Below are 21765 nucleotides of genomic sequence, written 5' to 3' on the forward strand. Positions count from 1 at the left end.
TCCCACATGCCGTGCGGTATGGCCAAAAATTAAAAAAACAAACAAGGTGCCACAAAAAAAGACCCATAGATGGGGCATTTGAATCTATTTTTAAATTCTCTTTGCTGCTAAAAATTTTTGAGGCAGTTGACCACTGTCTTCTCTACCAACCCCTGCCCTCCAAAAAAGCACAGAACCAATAAAGCAACTAAAACAAGAACAAAAGACCAACAGGTAAGTAAAAAGGAAAGGAGACAATATACAAAAAGAAGACAATTTCAGTTTCAGACCTGATTATTTTTCCTGAGAATTTCTTTTTATTTTATGTTTCTGTTTTGAGCTTCTAAGGTTTCAGTTGTGACCTACTAAGAAAGCTATTTGCTTTGAAAGCCAAATTTTTCCAACCCTAAGTGATCGAGAGAAGAGTGATTTGGAATTCTAAACGGCAAAGCCTGAAGGAAGAAGACATCAAGTTTATCAACAAAATCAAAGATTGGTGAAGGAATACAGTAAGAGTTTTAGTTGCTTCCCAAAAGGCGATAAAGGTTTAGTTGGCCACTGAGATAAGGATGAAGAGGGTCAAGACTAGATCTTAGAAGCTGTCTGGCTCCCTAGGAAAAGCTCTGGGCCCCAGCCAAGTGGTTTGGGGAGAGTCAGGTTGATAGAAACCATGGATCATTTGTGGGAATCCCAGAGGACAAGGGGCTGGCCTCACAGATGTGTCCTCAGAGGTTCTAGGCCACATCGAGAAGCCAGGCTTCTGACCAAAGCTTGAGCTTTAAGGTGGTGAGGGCTAGGGAGCTACTCAGACACATGGTCCTGGGACAGGTCACTACGAGAAGTCTTCTGGGGCTTTTCTGAAGCTATGAAACAGGGCCAGAGGGAGCTGGGGTCAGGACAAGGAAAATGCAGCACACATGGGCTTGTTGATCAGAGGCTCTGGTGAGGCCAAGGTCAGCCGACTCAGATGGAGAAGCAACAGGCTGAAACCAAGATGAGGCCTGGTGACTTGGGACGATCCCAGAGAGAAGACAGCATCTGGACAAGGTGTCACTCCCCTGAGGTCACACAAAACCCCCAGGGAACTTGAACAGCCACAAGGAGAAGGGATGAAAGGAAAGGGAAGGGGAGACCCCTGAGAATTTGATTTAAATTGGAAGAAACTGAGATACCTTTCTATCATCAGTGGAAATGGGGATTCCTGTGCTAGGTTTATTTATATTAGGAAAAAATCTAAAATGTTACATTTTTGCACACCCAACCTCATACCTTTTACAGGTATGTATAGTATACGGATATGTATATATACTTAAATTTACTAGAAAGTTGAACTAACTCTGATTGATGGAGAAAGTGGGAGAGAGGGGCCCATCTAACAGTTCTGAGTTAATTTTATTAACTTTCTTTAAGGCTGTGAGCCTGTGGTTGTGCCTTAAAGAATAGGTGGGCTGTGGTATGACTGAGGATGGAGATGGCTTAAATTGTCATTCACACCTGGAACAGAGCTCTGGAGGAAGGAGAGGGGGCATTAGGTAAGAGGGAGGGTCCAAAAATCATTCAAGGTTACCTTAGAAGATTTAAAGTCTATTTTGATTGTAAAATTTATCTGTTTCCCCAACTCAATCAAATTAGTTCTAGGCTCCATCAACAGGAAACAAACTTCTAAATCATTAAATAAACAGCAGATAACATCCCTCCCCCCTAAATAAAGCAGAACAGTTGTCTATTGCTCTTCCTCAGTAAGCTCTGTTAGTTCTTTCTACATTTGCATAAGTAAGACAATAATTTTTAAAATAGGATGCACTATTGAGTCTGTGAAAATGGAACTTGCCTATGTGGTCATCTGAACCCATCACATCTGCCATCGTTTTTGATGGGGGAAAAGTACTTGAATTTCTATCTAGCAAAAGATTTTTCTTGCCAGGAAAGAAATATCTTCGTCCATAGCAAAGTAATCACTTAGAAGGCAGAAGCGGAGGCCAGAAATTTTCTAAGTGAGAAGGGAGGTGGTCTGCCAGCACAGCGTCCCCTCTGCTAATGTGCGGTCCCAAGGGTGGCACTGCTAAACAACACCGCACGAATAATGCAGATTCTGAGGGCTTCTCGGTAGCTAGGGACCTACAGCCTCCACTGCACAAACAAAAACAAAGTGACAAAAACTGCTTGCCCAAAGCTCCTCTGGACACCTGAAATGAAATACTAGTAAAGCTCTTTGGAGTGAGATGGAAATTTTCAATCCTTTTATATATACACATATATGGAAGAATATTAAATCATGCATTTAAAAAATCGACCATCTATTTTTAGTGCCATTAGCACAATTATTAGGAAACCATTTCTTTTTCTATGCTTTATGTGGTGACTTCTGAGAAATAGGAAGAGCATTTCTCTCTATGCTGTTGGTGGATCGTTTGGAACTCTTGTTGACACTTTTCAAGGCCAAAAGCACAAGGGCACTACTCATTTACATACTTTAGCATCCATTACTATCAGAGCTTCTTAAATATAAAAAAGTTGAATTACTTATGGTTAAATTTGAGCTTCTGACAAAATAAATTGAGACGTTTCACTAAAATATATTTATACTTAAAGAGAACATTATAAGATAAATATAATTTGCAATAAAATATTGGAAACACTATACTCATATAACACTTAAAGAAAGTGTTACAAAAAGATAATTCTACTTTTAAAATTGTGAAATATAGAATACATACAAAAAAATGTATGAATAAACATCTCTATAATCCTTAATTTTGAGTGAATCGTGGCTTTGAGCTGTTAAGTATTTAAGGATCATACAACCATAACATCAACTGTAAATAATTAGATTAAGAGTAAACTGTTGAAAATATTTTTGCTAAGGTTAACGAATGAAATCCATGCGAACTGATGGAATAATCCAAGTTGTAAGACATAAAGGGATGATTTAGTATTTTCATCAACAGCCTTTTTGTGATGCTGTAAAAAATTGTTCTTCTTTTCAAATATTATATTCCAAAATGTTACAAAATTATTTGGTAATTAAAATAAGGGAAAATTTATCTTTCATTTGCATTTTTGAATTATATATATGTGGTTGAAAATATATTGTCCGTATAACTCACTCATTCAAATTACTCATGTTCACATAGTCAAAAGAAATTTGATATTTATAATTAAAATATAAAATTATAAGTCTGTGAATATACACTCAAAATATGAAAAGCATAAGTAAAACAATCAAACACAATAAATAAAATAGAAACTTTTGTTATTCTGGATAACAATGGTTGACTTTCACACACACCAACATAAAAAAATGCACCCTCAAAAGTCCAGGATATTGAAATGAAATTATTCTTCTCTGGGACACTTCACTAAAGTACTAATTGGCTCTGAGTACATACCAATAACCAAGTAGCCCTTTACATTTCTGACTGGATAAAACAATATCTATAAATGTATCCCAATATATCACTGCTTAAAAATATAGTACGTATACCTATTAAAACTGCTCAATGACAAAAAACACTTTTGCTAGGAAAAAAAAAACCTGGCTAAGCAGGTTGATCTGGCTTGAACCAAATGCCACAACAAATTTATTTAAAACTTTACCCTGAAAGGCCTCAACGGATATTATAAATGGACAGTTGTTAAAATAATATTTACAAATATTTAGCAATTCAGATCAGGATCCAGTAAAACACAGTTCATCAATTAGTGGCATTAGGGAATATAATTTAGGTAATGTAAATTGTACTAGGACCGTGCTAAGCATTTTATATGGTTTCTTTCAACCAACCCTTTTAACAACTCCATCAAATAGGGACTTCTCTCTCTATTATACAGAGGAGGAAACTGAATAACAGACATTCAGAAATCTGACCCAAATGACATAGTTAGTAAGAGGCAGAGTCTTAATATGCATGCAGGTTCACTAAGCTCTAGAAGCTGATCTCTCATCCACTGTGTTACAAGGGCAATCACGCTAACAGTATCACTCCTCAGTGACCATCTGTTACCTCAACAAATTTCGTAATTTTAGAAACATCTACTGGATAACCCTCATAACTTGTCTGTTAAGTAGACAAATGACAAACCCAGATCAGCTTATTTTTTCCTCTTCTGATATTTTTACCCACGATGCAGTTAAACTGTAGCACAGAATCAAATTCTTAGAGTTTGAATTCCAGGGACCTGAAATCCTCATACAACTAGAGTCTGCACATTTCCCTTAATGCCCTGATATATATTTCTAACGGGATATTCCTTTTGTCCAAGGCAAGAGGGGCATCTAGTTTTGAAGAGGGGAGGAAAAAAGTGGGAAAGGCATGAGAATAAAAGCTGGAGAAAGAAGTGAGTCCAGGCAAGAAGCATCCGCCATTCCAGGCCACCTCTGATTATGAATACTCTACAGCACCATGCTAAGCTAGCGCTACATCATGGAATCATGCTGGATATAGCTTATATAATTGGCAAGCTCACTGGATACCTCTGACTGCCAGATGAAAGGATTCCTCTAGGTACCTATAATCAGTACATATCCATTAAACCAAAAAGGATGTATAAAACATGTTCCATGCCCTCAAGGAATTACAATATAGTTGGGGAGATAAAAACATATACACACAGGTGACAGTACAAAGCATAATGGTGTATGCTATCTACTGTTATAGGAGAGTATGATAAGATCATAATTAACATCTGTGGTGCTTTATAGTTTTGCACACTATGATCTCTAACAGGAGCTCAAGACTACCTTCTTCTTCATGGAGGAGGAGGAATCCTAAGGTCATGTATTTCTCAAGGACAAAATTAGGCCATGGTGGCAAGAAATAATGCTCTCAAGGGACAATATAAAGGTTTTTAAAGTCATCTTCCACTTGGCTCCCTATCTTGTCCTCTTCCTGTTCTTGGCCTTCTTTGCATTGCTCATTTTCTCCTATGTTCTGTATAGATAGAGAAATAAGTAAATGGTTCCCAATTTCCCTTATTGGGGAAAAAAAAAAAGGCCAAGAGGGAGTCTGGACATGGCCGCAGGGAAAGGCTATGGGGAGAGTCCCGCTGGCTCTGCTCTGCTCTGGGTCTTGGGAAAATAGCTATCATTCCCTCTCTACATCTTCTCACCGTCAGATGAGTGACATGATAAAAGGTCACCTTCAGATGGTAAAAGCTCAAGGTCAAGATGAGAGTATGAGCCTGGAAGAGGGTTGTCAGGCTGTCACTCATTCTGCCCTTCACTAGGCTTTAGGCTTCAGGGGCAAAAAGAACCCTGTAGCTCTGCAGAGTCAAGCCAGCTCACCAGAGCAGCCGGCCACATTGGGGTTCATTTGTTGGAGGGGGTTCCCCTCAGGAACCTGGGAAGAAAGAGGGAGCTCCCTGAGGGCTTATAGGTTCGGGAAACAGGCCATCCCCATCTTGACGTATTAGTGACATAGCCAGCACCTTACAGATTCCAAAGCACTTTTACGAACATTATTTCCTTTCACAAAAATGCCAATGTGAAGAATACAGGAAAATCATTATTTCCATTTTATAAACGAGAAAAACAAAACTCGGAAAGAATAGTTGGCTTTTGCCAGGTCTAAGAACTAGTAAGAGCTGGAGCCTGGGCTTGTACCAGGATCTTCAAACACCTTGTTCTAAAGTATTCACACAATAGGGTCTCCAGCTAGGGCAGCCACTGAAGGTGTAGGATTTAAGCAGAGCCCTACAAGATGGGTAATCTGAACAGTAGCAATCCAGTGAATGATTTAAAGATAGGCATCAATAATGACTAAACTGTAAATAAGAGTCAATAATTACTAAATGATACTCTAATTGGGGAAAGAAGAATGTTCATTTTCTATTATATATAAAATGAACACGATCTTCCTGGATTCAAGAACATCAGCTCTGAAACATTAGGCTGTCCCTGCAAGCAACCTTGTTCTCGACCTAATCCAGTATAGCTTTGTCATCCATGAATTATACAAACTTTTATGAGGACAGATTTATAGTTTTGACCTGCACTGTCAACTGGGCAAATGAAATCCAGGGGTTCACTATCCTCCATAAGAAGCAGAATATTCTTCAATTTATCTTTGACCTACCCTCTTTAAGATTTGCGGGGCATTGTGTCTATTTATTTCAGACCAGAGATGTGTTCAAGGCCTTGGTGAACAGTTTTGTGTCCACCTCAAACATATACTCCTTCTGGCTTTATAGATTTTGATCACTTTCCCATACCAATGTCTTTCCTGACAAGAATCGTAATCAATTTAGTCTTATCTTCTTCCTTCCAAGATCATTCTAGTTGTTACTCTCTGGATGTACTCCAGCTCAATTATGCCTCTTTTGCTCTTTGTTGATGAAAACTGCATATAATCTTTCGGGTATAGATAAATCATAGCTTGCACAGGGCACAGCTACGATCTCTGCTGGAGGATGTCCAACATTTTGATGGCCTCTTTGGGCTGCAGTATCGTACTAGGTAGAAGCCCCTAGATGACAGCTGACAAAGACACTGGGCTTAGCAGATAGTCCTGTGGTTTAGTACTAGCCCTCAACCCCTGCTCCCCCCAAAAGACTAGAGTACCTGTAAAGCAGAGGTTTTTCTGACCATTTCCTCTTCCAGGTTATCGGTAAAGATAAGACAAATCAAACATTGATAAAAAGTGCCTGTTTATACTTATCAAATATATCTATCTCACCCCCATTAAAATAAAAGTGAATTAATTCAATTCAACACATGTTTCTAAGTGCAAGGTCACAAGTCACAAAGGGAAAATGATTCTTAAGTAACCAGAAAGTTGAGAATATTTCATTAACATGATACAGAATATCTATCTTCAACTAAATGTCAAAATTACACTTAGTAATAAAACACTTGTAGCATTATCATTAAAATTTCAAACAAAACAGAGATGCTTTTATAACAACCATTCATTGATTTGACAAATATTTACTGAGTGCTACTGTGTGCCAGGTACATTTTATAAATGTGGATGACATGGTGATAATACCCAGTCCCCCTCATGGACTTTATATTACTTAATATTATTCTGGATAATGCTATAAAACTTGAAACAGAATTAGGTAGAAGGAGATAAAATGAATATTGTTTGTCTGTTACATGAATCCCTATCAAGAAAAAGAGGAAGAATTGAAAAAGTATTGAAATAAAAAGTTCAGTAACGTGAGTATATATAATGCACAAAATCAATAATTTTTCAGTATTACAACAGTCAATTTAAAATATAGTAGAAAAAATGTTCCATTCAAAATAACAACCACAAAAAGGTAAAATATCTTGGAATAACCTTTTGTAAGAAATGCAAAGGCCCTTTAAGAAACCAAAGAATGCTATAATAAAGAACAGAGAAGAATAACAGCAAAGCTCTCAGCCATTAAAAATATGAAACAATGAAGAAGAAACTCAACAGAAAAGTTGGAAGACCAAGTTGAGAAACTCCTCCAGATTGTAGAGCAAAAACACAAAGAAAATAAAAAATAAGAGGAATAAAGATAAGAAATATAAACAACTAGGCCTGGAGGTTCAACATCCAAATAAGAGGGGATCCAGAAAGACAGAAAGAGAAAATGCAGAGGAAGAAATCATCAGTGAAAAAAGTCAAGGGTGGGGCTTCCCTGGTGGCGCAGTGGTGGAGAATCTGCCTGCCAATGCAGCGGACACCGGTTCGAGCCCTCGTCTGGGAGGATCCCACGTGCCGCGGAGCAGCTGGGCCCGTGAGCCACAATTAATGAGCCTGCGCGTCTGGAGCCCGTGCTCCGCAACAAGAGAGGCCGCGATAGTAAGAGGCCCGCGCACCGCAATGAAGAGGGGCCCCCGCTTGCCGCAACTAGAGAAAGCCCTCGCACAGAAACGAAGAACCAACACAGCCATAAATAAATAAATAAACAAATACTTTAAAAAAAAAAAAAAAAGTCAAGGGCTTCCTGGTGGCACGGCAGTTACGAATCCGCCTGCCAATGCAGGGGACACGGGTTCGAGCCCTGGTCCAGGAAGATCCCATATTCCACGAAGTAACCCCGTGTGCCACAACTACCACCGAGCCTGCGCTGTACAGCCTGCGAGCCACAACTACTGAGCCCGTGTGCCACAACTACTGAGCCCGTGTGCCACAACTACTGAAGCCTGCGTGCCTAGAGCCCATGTTCCGCAACAAGGGAAGCCACCACAACGAGAAGCCCGCACGATGCAACGAAGAGGAGCCCCCGCTCGCCGCAACTAGAGAAAGCCCGCGCACAGCAACGAAGACCCAACGCAGCCAAAAATAAATAAATAAATAAATAAATAAATTTATTTAAAAAAAAGAGAGAGAAAAGTCAAGCAAATATCCCAGAATAGGATATCAGTTTCCTGATCAAAAGGTCCACTGAGTATCAACAATAGTACCTGAAAACTGACACATACTAGGCACAAAATTATAAAATTTTAGAATACTAGGAATAAGAGGCTGCAATAGAGACAGATTATATTTTCATATAATGGGCCAAGAGTTAGCCTTCTCAATAGAAATACCAGAAGCTAGAGTAAAGTGGAGAAGGACCTTAACATTCAGAAGGGAAATGATTTTGAGGCAGAAACACAATGCTCACAGCACCCATGTGCTCTATTTCTCAGCCCTCTTGCACTTGAGCAGGGCCTTGTGACCAGTTCTGGCCAACAAACTGCTCACAGACGTGACACGTGTCATTTCCAGGATGAAGGAATTAGAAGTCTTCACACACACACCCAGCTCCCGTCTGCCCTGCCGCAGTGACATGAAGGGCCGAGTTGAGATGGTGAAGCCGTGAGATGGAAACAGCCCGAATCCCTCCGTGAACTCCTAAAATGAGCTTCCCTAAGAGCCAGTGGACCCACTGGACTCACTGAGGGTCTTATATCAGCAAGACGTAAACTCTTATGTGTGTAGCCACTGAGATCTTGCATCACTCTAGCCTATCCTGACTAATACAGAGTCCCAATCTGGAATTTTATCCTGTCAAACAATTAATCAAGGATACAATAAAGACATTTTCAGAAATGCAATATTTCAGAAAATTTCCATCCCATGCACCTTTTCTCAGTAGGCTGAGGAAAGAGAAAGATATGCATGGAAAGCAGAATAATGGCCCTCCCACAGAGGATGTCCAAGTCCTAACCTGCAGAATTTGTGAATATGGTATCTTACATCACAAAAAGAGATCTTTGACGGGGAGATTATCCTGGATTAATCAAGTGGGCCCAATTTAATCACAAGGGTCCTTATGAGTGGAAGAGGGAGAGAAGAGAGACAGACTCGGAGATTTGAAGATGCTATACGGTTGGCTTTGAAGTTGGAGAAAGCAGCCATGAGCCAAAGAATGCGGGTGGTCTCTAGAAGCTGGAAAAGGCAAGGAAATGGATTCTCTCCTGGAGCTTCCGGAAGAGCCACGCCGACTCCTTGATTTTAGCCCAGCGAGACCCATTTCAGACTTCTGACCTCCAGAACTATAAGGTAATACATTTGCATTGTTTTAAGCCACTAAGTTTGTAGTAAGTTGTTATAGCAGCAACAGGAAACTAATACAACGTGGGATGCAGGAAGTGGGAGCGAACAGAAGAGAGTGAAGGGAGCTCCCAAGGCATATCTGAGTAGGAGGCTGAGCGCAACCAGCCCAGAGGGAACGGGCAAGAAGGCCCAGGAGAGACTTCAGCAGCTCAACATTGATAAAATACCTAATGTGTTTGGAGGCACTGAGAGGATATTTCCACAACTGGAGAAGAGTTTGAGAGAACTTGGGGATCACAGAAAAGCATGAAAATAAATGTACAAAACAAGACAATTACTTGTTACAAAGAAAACAAAAAGATGGACAGGAAAGGAAACCTTATCGTAATGGCTCAGCTGCCATTTTATTATTTACTAGTGTCAACAACAAAAACAGTGAGTACTGATTTAGGACTCACTGAATAACACACACCCAGTTTAGAGGATGGGGAATGAGAAGAGTGCTTGTGTGGTGGCAGGTGGGCTCCAGTGAAAGACCTAAATCCTTCTGTTCACAGAAGGATGTCAGTGGACAGTGCCTAAAGATGGGGAAATCCAAGAGGAAGTAACATAAGCAAGTTATTCAAAGATATGAAAACTAGCACTAAAGACTCAGTTAAAAGAGTTTAAAGTATCAATAGTTGTTTCTCAAGAGCAGAAAGTAATGGGGAAGGGTGTAGTCAGGGTTCACTTTTTCACAATAAGCTAATGAGGCATTTGGTGCTTTAAACTCTGTGCATTGTGTATGTGCAGAAGGTCACATACAAGGACTGGCAAACTATTTGCAACAAATGGTACATAAGACTTTAATATTCTTAATAGAGTCTAAAGACTGGTCAGGATTTTGAAAAACTCTTCATTATGGTTTGCCTCTGAGTGGTGGCATTATGGGTGATTTTTTTTTCCTGCTACTCTATAATTTTCTGTACTTTGCAAATCAAAACAAAATAGGAGCATGTATAATTTTTAAAACAAAAAAACTAATCAGACGGTCAAGGAAGAAATAAAACAAACAAAAAGAATTAGGTAACTATACTGGGAACTGCTAAGATGATTAAGTTACTACAACTTTGAAAATCCCGAGGCCAACTCTTACCCTGCCAAAGAATGGCAGCGTGGGTTTTCTTAATTTACTAAAGCAATTTCTTGATTAAATATGCTTTCCAACAACAATATGCAGTTTTGAAATTTCATGCTTCATTTAAACCCTTTCCTTTTTGTTAAAGGCAGCCCAAATCCAACTACTAAGTCCATGATTGTAACCGGTGCTGGTTTGGATAAGGTTTGGAGAACATCTATCTTATCAACGATAACTGGCCTTTGGGCCTTGGGGAGTGTGGTGGGGGCAAATGCTAAAAGAACAATTACATAAACCACATATTTTTAAGCCTGTAGTTTTATGAAAAAAATTTTAATTAAAAAAAAAGAAGTGGAAGATGTGTTTAATAGCACTAAACATATGTGGAAGAAGAAATGGATTCATTATGTTCCTCTTGGGAAAAAAAGAACACATTACATGCTCATAAAATTGATAAATTTATAAGTACTGTCTCTGAACTTGGACACAGATCTCCATGGAAAGTTGAAATCTCAAGAGGCCACTAGCTGGGCCCAAGACTTCCACGTTAATGGTTGACAACTGTGATGAGTGCAAAGGAAGAGTGAAGCAAGAATACAGGTGACTTCAGGATAAGATTATGTAAGGCTGATTTTTCTTTAACCTTCTAAGCTATATTGATTACCCATCTTAAACCAAATACCAAAGCGTGAAGTTCTTTATAGCACACGCTGAGCTCAGACACTCTTAAGAGTTATTCAAAAACAAAATACTCAAGTCATTAATTTTCCTATCATTTGCAATGATCAACAAAATGAGAGGGTGGAAGGGATGCCTTCAAGGTCATGCTCATCAGAGTGAAACTGATTCCTGACTCTCTGCCTCATTCTGTCCTGCTAGTTCTCTCTTTCTCTAAACCTAATATATTTACTATGAATCATTAAACACAAACCTATTACCCAGTGCGATTGATTTGCCCATAAAATGAAAAATCAGCTTCACTTCTGTAGTTTTTAAAAAGGACTTTGGGTAAGGTCAGGTGTGGACACAGAGAACAATATGCGCTTTAAGAAAAGCTGAATGGCAAGGGGATGGTGGAAGGCCTTGCCTGGTGTGCTAAACTAGCCCAGGGAATAAAAGAAGGGATAACCACAGGACCTGAAAGTTTCTGTAAGTTAAGAGATGGTATCTGGGATGCCAAATGACATGTAATTAATTGCTTTTAAAAATCCAAAGAAAATAAGGTTGGGGGTTGGGAGTGAGGCTTACTCTACATTACAGCAAAGTGAGCTACCAGAATTTGTAAAAGGCCGCGTGAAGGGAACACCTATAGTACTAAGGACCCAGTGCTGGGAGCTCACCTGTGTCTGGAAGGACCCAGTGCTGGGAGCTCACCTGTGTCTGGCATCATGCTAAGTGCTTTCCATTTATCACATTTAAGCCGCACAGCTCTAAGAGGTGGATATAGCTATCTTCTTTTAGAAATAGAAAACTGAAGTTCAAAGAGGTGAAGTTTTTATTGTAGGGTAACTAGGCACATAGCTAGAATTTGAACTGAGGTCCGATTGCAAAATCCATGCTTCTCAGCCTCCTAGCCACCAAGAGTAAATATGAAAGTCAAAATGAAGAATCTGGCAAGTTAAAATAGTAACGTGTTTTAAATCTAAGGGGTGGGCACATTGGATGTATCAGGCATATATGTATTATTTGTCTCCCTAATTTTTTGTGTTTGGAATATTTCATAATTTAAGAATGACTCTAAAGAAACTTCATTGTTTCTGCCTTAGCTAAAAATAAGAAGATACAAACTTCTGGGAGAATGTCGATTTTTTTCCCAAAAGAAAACCAGATAACGGGGGGTCTTTAACCACATCCAATGCTATTTACAGCAGGACAAAAAAGGGGGGCCCTTTTCTCAGCAGCAGTGGCTCCAGCAATTGTGGGAATGGAAGCAGGCAGACAAGGCAAGCCCAGCACACAGCCCAATTCTGTGCCAGAGATTTATTTGCTTCTTGCAGGTCCCCGCAGACAAGAGGAAAGCAAGGTGGATGGCCATGCCTGTACCCTGAAAAATGGCTTTTGAGGTTTCGGGGGAAGAAAAACAAGAAATTACTGTTCCTCTTGAATCTCAGCTCTCCTCTTCCAAGTAAAAAGTGATTCTGACCAAAGGAGACTGTAGATGCACATAAAGCTCAGCAATCCTGCCTTCAGGGAAAGGGGGCATTTTGGATGCAGAAACCCTCTCCAAGTTGGCCGATGTTTGGCCAAGACACCTGAAAGTAATTGTACTCCCAGTATCTTCCGGAAGTCGCTTACCTACTATGATTACCAGATATGTGGGTTTTCCTTTGTAGGCTCCAGGCGGGGAATGGAAAACATGGTTTCTTCAGTAGAGAACATTAAAACAGCTTCTTTCAGCAAATGTATCTCCAAGTTGAAAGGAGTTATTGAAAGGGAAAAAACAAACCTAAACAAATATGCAGTCTTTCTTAGGGACTCAGTGGTAGTGGTGTTAAAGGGCAGCTGAGACATCCCCGATAGAAATAGGGACATATTTTTTGAAGTGCAACGGACTTCTGTACTGTTTTAGCTTCTTGCTCTCATAGCTCCCTGGTCCTGTGAAAATAGGAAGTTTCCTTTAAGTAACTTCCTAAAAGCATTGTCGCTGAGATCCTTTCCAGAAAAAAATATGATGTAATATAAAATGATTTTTGAATATTAAAAAACACAATTTGAACAGTAGAAACAAATGTCAAATAGAAGAATTTGGGGAGAATATTGGGGATAATAAAATAGGTAAGGCATGGGAATTACAAAGAAAAAAATTAACGAAGTGAAGAAGGGATGTTGGGGGAAGATGTGAGTAGTACTGAATGTTGAAAAAAATACGAAAATGCACTTAAATTATCCCAATGAGAGACATCTAAGGATCGTTTTAATGTTTATTAAGTCAAACCAAATAATGCCTAACAGGGCATAATGCAATGCTATCCTGGTAACTGAAGATATTAAACTCAATGTAGAATTACTTTCTAGGGCTGCCATAACAGAGAATCACAAATTGGGTAGCTTAAGGCAACAGAAATTTATTCTCTCACTGTTCAGGAGGCCGTAAGTCTGAAATCGAGGTGTCAGTAGGGTGAATTCCTTCTTGGGGACTCACAGGGAGAATGTGTTCCCTGCCTCTCTCCTAGGTTTTGGTGGTTGCCAGCAATCATTGGTGTTCCTTGGCTTGTGACGGCATAACTCCAATCTGCCTCCAACGTCACATGGCATTCTCCCTGTGTGTCTCTGTCTCTGTGTCCAAATTTCCCTCTTCTTATAAGGACATCAGTCACATGGATTTAGGGCCCAATGTGACCTCATCTTCATTACATCTGCAAAGAGCCTATTTCCAAAGAAGACTGCATTCACAGATTCTGGTGGTTTGGACTGCACCAGGTCTTTTGAGGGACCCAATTCAATTCATAACACCATTCAGAACTGAATTTGTCATTTGTCACTCCTTTCCTATTAGTCAAATTTTTCTACTATACAATTATGCCAACATGGTCTCCATCTCCTAGGCTGTCATTTTTTTAACTCTTTCCTGTTAAAGCCAAGCTCCTCAAAGCAGTTCATATCTCCATTTTCCACCCACCGCCCCTCAAATCCCAGAAACGAGGCCTGTCCCTCCTCACCCCATCCATACCAGACTCTTTGACTTGGTTCGTTCATCTTACTCCATTTTCAGGACTCTCGCTTGGAAGGAAGGTAAGGCAGAGCCTCCTGGGTTCACCCTTACTTATCATAGCGACTAGCCACATACTTAATGTATTAGAGTGGGCCTGTTTGCTAGCCGGTCCTTCCCACTAGACTCTAAACTCCCTGAGGGCAGGGACTGTGCCTCTGCAGCCTTATAGCCTCAGCGCCTAGCACAGAGCCCAACACAAATCTGGGGCATAGTAAACGCCTCAGTGAATGAATGGTTGTCTGTATACGGTCATTTAGACTGAAGAATACATCCACCGCAGAATCATGTGCTCCCATAGTCTTTGACTCTTTGAAACCTTAAAATGCAACTAGATTATAAGGTATTAGATAGCAGGGGATTATTTTCAAGTTTTATCATGTCCTCCTGATCCCTAGCACAAAGTAGTCACTCATTAATTAATTGATACTAAAGGGAAATTAGCTTCTGGGGGGTGGGTAAGAAGGACTAACCTTTAATGAACAATTGTTCATTGCCAGACACTGCTAGGTGCATATAAATGTCACCTCAATTAATATTACCACTTATTCATTTGGAGGTTTCCCAGCATAATAAATTGTAAACCCTCTTCTAATGAACCCCTTTAAAAACAGAATTTCAAATACTAAATTACCTAGCACATTACTTTATATACAAAAATAACATATAAGTATTATATGTCAAAATACATTTGCATACAAATGTAGACATCAGTAATATATCTTAACCCTCAGTATACCATCAGGATTCCCCGGACTCAATTTTAGTGTTTTAGGTTTTTTGGGGTTTTTTTGAGCAGTTCTAACCATTTGTATGGATTAATATTTCTTGACTTTATTCTTTCTTAGAGATGTTCCAAAGAGAATATACTTTTTTTAAAATATGGAGAATAAAACTCATCCTACCTTGTAATTACCATATAATAGGTCCATATAATATAATTATAATTATATAATAATAATAATATATAGTATGTAATATAATATAATTACCATGTAATAGGATCTACTAGCCTCTTTTAAAAATTTAAGATCCATTATGGAATCTTAATGATTTTATTTTTCCTATATCTTGAAATGCTTTGCTAGTTCATCATCTTAAAATAATTACCCACCAGTTATGCATTAATTACTCCCAACTATGCTTTAAAAAGACTAAAGTAACAGAAAAATGGAAGGATGATGGAATAGCTTAGAACTACACTGCTGTTCAGTGATGACGGAAATGTTTTATTCTGTGTCGTTCAATACAGTAGCACTAGTCGCATATGGCTACAAAGAATTTGATATGTGGCTAGGGCAACTGAAAAAGTGAATTTTTATTTTTTGAATTCTAATGAATTTAAATAGCTACATGAGCCTGATGGCTACTGTACTGAACAGTGCAGGCTTAGAGCGATTCATTAGGGAAATAAATTGTCACTGTTTCATCACTCTTCATATGTTATTGTGCTGCCTAAAGGGTTACATCATCTTTACAAAAGATATAGCAGAAGACTGGAGATACCATCTTTGTAGTTTGTTTTTAACTTTCTTTTTTTTTTTTAATTTTATTTTTTATCTATTTATTTTTTGGCCATACCGCGCGGGTTGCGGGATCTTAGTTCCCCGACCAGGGATTGAACCCGGGACCCCTGCAGTGGAAGCGTGGAGTCTTAACCACTGGCCGCCAGGGAATTCCCTGCTTTTAACTTTCATTGACCAGAGTGGAGATTCAGAATGTTTCATTCCTGCCTATAATGACAAAGAGAAGAAAATCGACGGAGGGAGAGGCTTCTCAGGCATTAGAAGAATCAGAGACAAATGCTTAGAGTCAGAGAGCAACACTCAAGACCCTGAGGATGATGATGAAATGAAATTAATCATGAAAGTGAAACCTCACACCATGAGTCTTGCAATGATGATATTCTAGATTAATTCTCTCAAACTCAAGAGTCTATGAGGGAACAATATTTTTTTCTAGGGACAAAAAGAAAATATGGAATTCCCATGCAGTTAAGTCGTCCAGGGGAAGGACTTCATCAAACATTATTTTGCGACAAGAACCTGGACCATCCCATTTTGCTAAATGAACGTGGGACAGTCTTCTTTCACCTTTGATGAGGTTTGTACACCAAAATTTACTCTATATACAGTATGTAAATGAACAAATGCTTAGAGTCAGAGAGCAACACTCAAGACCCTGAGGATGATGATGAAATGAAATTAATCATGAAAGTGAAACCTCACACCATGAGTCTTGCAATGATGATATTCTAGATTAATTCTCTCAAACTCAAGAGTCTATGAGGGAACAATATTTTTTTCTAAGGACAAAAAGAAAATATGGAATTCCCATGCAGTTAGTCGTCCAGGGGAAGGACTTCATCAAACATTATTTTGCGACAAGAACCTGGACCATCCCATTTTGCTAAATGAACGTGGGACAGTCTTCTTTCACCTTTGATGAGGTTTGTACACCAAAATTCACTCTGTATACAGTATGTAAATGAACAAATGCCGAAGATGGGTATGTACAGAAAGGTGATTAGAAAGAAAAAGATGAAAAAAAATCTCTGGATTGATATTTTAAAAAAGTTAAAAAGGTCCATTGGACCCAACAGTAAATGGTGATGACTATTTTTTTTTCTGATATTATACTGAGACTTTGTGTACTGTACTAGTTAAGGTACCAGAGAACTTATATAAAAGGGTAAAACTCCAGAAATAAGGTAAAAACTTATTGTCTTTATATTAAATTAGTAATCTTGGAATGGTTAAAAGCGTGAACCTTGGAGCTACCTACACAGCCTTGGGCTGGGATCCCAAGTCCAGTTCTTAGTAGTGCATGACCTCTGGCAAGTTACCCGGCCTCTCTAAGATCCGGTTCCCTCATCTGTAAAATAATGGTTAAATAATTACTTCCTCTTCTATAGAGTTTTATAGACACTAAACTTCCATGGAAAGTGCTTAGCAGAGTGCTTGCCACGTAGGAAACGGTAGACATCAGCGATGGATAGTGATTTTATTTTCCTTGAGTGGCTTAGACCAGCTCTCCTTACCTATCAGATCTGGGAACCCAACATACGTGAAATAGTAACTGTACTCTATCTGCTACCTCCAGAATTTATCATTGCCGATGCCAGCAGCTCACATCAGGGACCTATGTCCTAGGCAAAGTGAAGCCAGGAAGGAGAAGACATCACCTCCAGAGGTCAGGCTGCTCTGGGGGGGTGGACGGAACCACAGGCGATGCTGCAGAGGCCAGAGCACCTCAGGCTTTTCAGCCCAACTTTAATCTTCTCTTACACAGTGCTTCCCCAACACCACCACCACCGCACACACCCTGATTTTTAGATTGAGCAAGTATTACTTTAATAAACTCAAATTTACACAGAAAATAAGGAAATGAGTAAAAACCTCCTGAAGTCTCACCATCTGGAGTAAACATCATTATCCTTCCAGGCTTTTCTCTGTACACACACATACATATGCACACAAGTTTTTAAGACGCAAGATCACACTATACTGCTGTTTCATGCCTGCTTTTGTACCCAAGAATATCTTTCTAATTCATTCAATAGAGATCTCCATGTCAGTCTCAGTAGGGTTCTAACCTTAAATCGCTAAATTTTGTGTACACACAAAGCGGTCGTAAAAAGTGGTCGACAAAAGAAAATATTAACATCCGCCTTTAAATAATGACTTAGATCAAAAACTGGGGTGAGCTGTGAGGTTAAAGTAGATTTGAAAAAACAAGTAAAAGTCAAGAGGCATTTGGTTCTTTTTCATGAAAATACTGGAGAGAATGAAGACCTGGGCTCTGGAGGTGCTGTGTGGCACACACCCCATTCCCTAAATGGCTGTTACTTGTGGAATGTGAAACTTGTGGAACTGAATCTTCTAATAAAATGAGAACTTGCCTGTAAACCTCAGTCCGTACATTTTCAGGGTTTAAAAACCTTATTTCATCTAGATCACAGCTCTTTCGATCTTGGCATCAAAAAGTTATTTCTGAGTGCTAAACAAATAGGAAAACTGTGGATCTGGACTCGGTCTTGCTTCCCACTGCCAGGCTGGGGGTTCACTCCGGAGGCCACACATGTGTGAGTCCTTATCCCCTGGGTGCCACCGTGTCCCTGAATACACCAGTGGTCTGTAGATTTACATAACCGAGGCTTCACCTCGGGGTACACTTAAGGGACCTTCATCTGGAATCCTGACCTCATCACTTCTGGGATTCATTTCCACCCTGCCAGAAGTAATAAGCATGGATGAAAGATGTTAACATACTAATATTATTTTTACCCATTTTTATATTCTTCTTATTATTTTGGCTACTGCTTAGCAAGTTGAGTGTTTTTGCCACTCCACTCCTAGATAATGAAAACACAGTTATAGTGAAAGAATCTGTATTATATAAACTTCTGCTGGTTGAAAGAGATTATACTCACAATTTTAAAACTTGGACTGGAGCTTATAAAATGCGATTTATTCTGAAAACGGTCTAAAATGATCTGATATGACCTGACCATTTTTGTGTATCACGGGGAGCCTTAGTTGGGGGTGGGGAAGAGGGAGGGGTGAAGACCAGATTGCAGGGACGGGAGAATGCGCAGCCAGGGAAAGCCCTGCAGGGGCCGGGGGAGAGAGCCCAGCAAACACAGAATCCAGGCACCAAGGATACTAGCAAAGAGGCAGACAGGATGGCCAACTTGGCAAGAGCAAGGCCCCCAGACAGACTAAAGGTAGCCCCAGATGGGTCACCAAGGACTGAGTTCAAGAAGGCAAGTTTATGTAAAGTGGGCCTGGGTCTTCTGACCAGGTAAAACAACGTTTATCAAACCTGGAACCCAAAGTAATGGCCTGACAAGCCACTGAGGGAAACAGCTAATATATCCCACAAACAGAGCCCCCTAACCCCCTTCCCTGCAGAGCAGAGGGGGTGGGGAGGTTGACTTGGCCCTACTTAGGAAAGAAATGCTGTAAGTGGTGAAGGAACCTAGCAGGCCATCCACAGCATTCTTCTTCCCCACCTCCACTTAGTTTCCTTCCTAGGCAGGTTACTGACCAAAGAAAATATGTTTTCACTACAAGAAAGGTTACAGTGGTGAGTCATTATTATTAATTAATAGCCTTTATGTAATAAGCCATGCCACTCTCTCTAGGCTATTAGCAGTCAAAGCAACACAGAAAATGTCCAGGAACCGGTTTTCTTTATATTCATGGCCTTTTAGAGCAGTGGATCTCAAATGCGGTCCCCAGACCTGCGGTATCAGCATCGCTTCGGAGCTTGTTAGAAATGCAAATTCTCAAGTCCCACCCTGGACCTACTGCATCAGACACTCAGGGGTCTGGGCCCAGCAATCCATGTTTTTAACAAGCCTCCAGGAAATCCTGGTGCAAGCTAAAGTTTGAGAATACTGGCCTAGTGGAAAGAACCTGGGATGGGAGCCAGGAGACCTGATTCAGATTACAGCTCTGGATTCCATGGTTCAGTTCAGTGAGAATTAATGAATAGTCACGATGTGCCTCTCTGTGTGTCGAGGCTAATGCAAGGATGTGAGGATACTGAGATGAGCTAGAGGCAGTCCTTATCCTCAGATGGTGTCTAATCCTCTATATTCCTTTGTTTCTCCTGGGTAGGGGCCACCTTGTGGTTATTCTTGTTTTGCTTCATATTTGTATTCCTAGTGCCTGCAGCATCTCAGGCACTCAATACATACGCAGCGGGCCAAGTGGTAAACCATTCACCACGGTGACAAATACCACTGTACCATTCATCAATAATCTTAGTGCTATTCCAGTCTCGTTAACACTATCCACCGTTTATTTAATGCTCATCACATGCCGGGTGCTGAGTGCTTGTCATGTATCAGCTCGTTCGATCTTTTTACATGTCCTGTACTGTGGGTCATATTTTTAACCCCACCTTGTACATCAAAAAATTGAGGCTTGAAATATTAAGTAATTTGTCTAATGTCATATATTGATAGTGGTAGAGCCCGAGATGAACCCAGAAATACCTTATTCCAAAGCTCATGGTCTTAAATGTGGTGGAGTTCTTCTTCAAATCCCACAAATGCAAAAGCCAACTTTAGGGTAAATTTCCAACCTCTAAGGTTACTGGCTGATTATCTTTTCACTAGGTACTTACAACCGCACTTTGCAGGCATCACCTTAAGTGGTCAAAGAGTGTCTGTATTTTTCCTCATTTTTCAGTAGATTGATATTTGGTTTTCATTGCACTCAAGAAAGTAGAGAGCGGCGGGGGGAACTCCACTAATACTTCACTGGACTGTTCTGACCCTTAAAAGTCAGACCAAAATTGCTGCTAAGAACAAAAGTGATTGTACAGGCCAGGCCACGGCAGACTTGCAAGGGCACTGGCAGAGAAGGCCGGTTCCAGAGGGCTGAGCCTTGCGTGGAGTATCCCAAGTAAGGCAGGCCATGGAGAAAGGGGCAGAGGTTAGGCTAGCCCAAAGCATGAAGACGTGAGGAGGCTGGGCTGTGGACATCGCGTCACAGTCCGACACGGAGAGTAAAGGCAAAGAAGGCAGCAAACAGGAGAAGCAACCAAAAGTCTGAAGTCAGCTTGAGGCTCCAGTGCCTGGGATAGCTTCAGCTCCTGATGAAATGATGCCTCTTGCTCCCTCACCATTTAGGTTATCTTTGTGTGCTTCCTTTTTCCACCCACTATTAGTCAAAGATTAACTTGACATCTGCTACCTGCTATTTTCTTGTGAACAGTTCAGAGCCCGGAGGGATCTGGTTGGGGTTATTGAAGGCGGTAGGTACTGAGAAAAGGAAAAGGGGATTTATACCACAAGCAAAGGTCTTACCTTACTAGGAGGGGGTCCATGGTCATCTAAGTAAGTGGAATTTCCTAGGAAAAAAGAAGAAAACGTGGATGAATTAATAGTCTTAAACCCCAAACGAATTTAGTGCAAAGTCATTGAAAATAAGTACTCTAGATATATTTCTATTCAGACAAAAGCCCCAAAGGAAAATGGGTAATTAATCTCCAGTTTGGTGGGACTTTGCTTATACTACCAGGCTTGGTTAACAGTTTCAGCAGTTACAAACAGTCTACCCATGTGGGTACGTATGCACACGGACATACACATGCAGAAACATGCACCATCATTCTCCACCCAATATCTGTTGAGTTTACTTTAGACCAGTGGTTCTCAAACTTTAGCGTGCATCAGAATTACCTGCAGTATGGAAATATGTATGGAAATATGTTAATATAAATGTTTCAGACATTAAAAAAAAAAAAAAAAAAAAAAAAAAAAAAGAATTACCTGCAGAGCTTGCTAAAACACAGACTGCCCGGCCCTGAGGTTCTGATTCAGTAGCTCTGAGAATTTGCATTTCTACCAAGCTCCCAAATGATGCAGATGCTATGGGTCCTGAAACCGCACTTTGAGAACCACTGCATTGTTTCTCCACTTTGTCTTGACTGTCAATTTCCCTTCATCTTTTCAGTCTAGCTTGCTTCCGAAGCTTGATTTGTCTTCC

At 40.1% G+C, this 21765-nt stretch overlaps 1 protein-coding gene across 1 annotated transcript in view; it reads right to left on the bottom strand.

Moving 5' to 3' along the window:
* UST (uronyl 2-sulfotransferase) overlaps positions 1-21765 on the bottom strand; it is a 290670-nt gene that overhangs the window by 161141 nt on the left and 107764 nt on the right. The window contains exon 2 of the mRNA XM_036871971.1: positions 21084-21127. Within this exon, the coding sequence (XP_036727866.1) occupies positions 21084-21127 (44 nt within the window). The remainder of the gene's footprint in view (positions 1-21083; positions 21128-21765) is intronic.

Source organism: Balaenoptera musculus, chromosome 12 (genome assembly GCF_009873245.2).
Source record: "Balaenoptera musculus isolate JJ_BM4_2016_0621 chromosome 12, mBalMus1.pri.v3, whole genome shotgun sequence".
Taxonomy (NCBI): domain Eukaryota; kingdom Metazoa; phylum Chordata; class Mammalia; order Artiodactyla; family Balaenopteridae; genus Balaenoptera; species Balaenoptera musculus.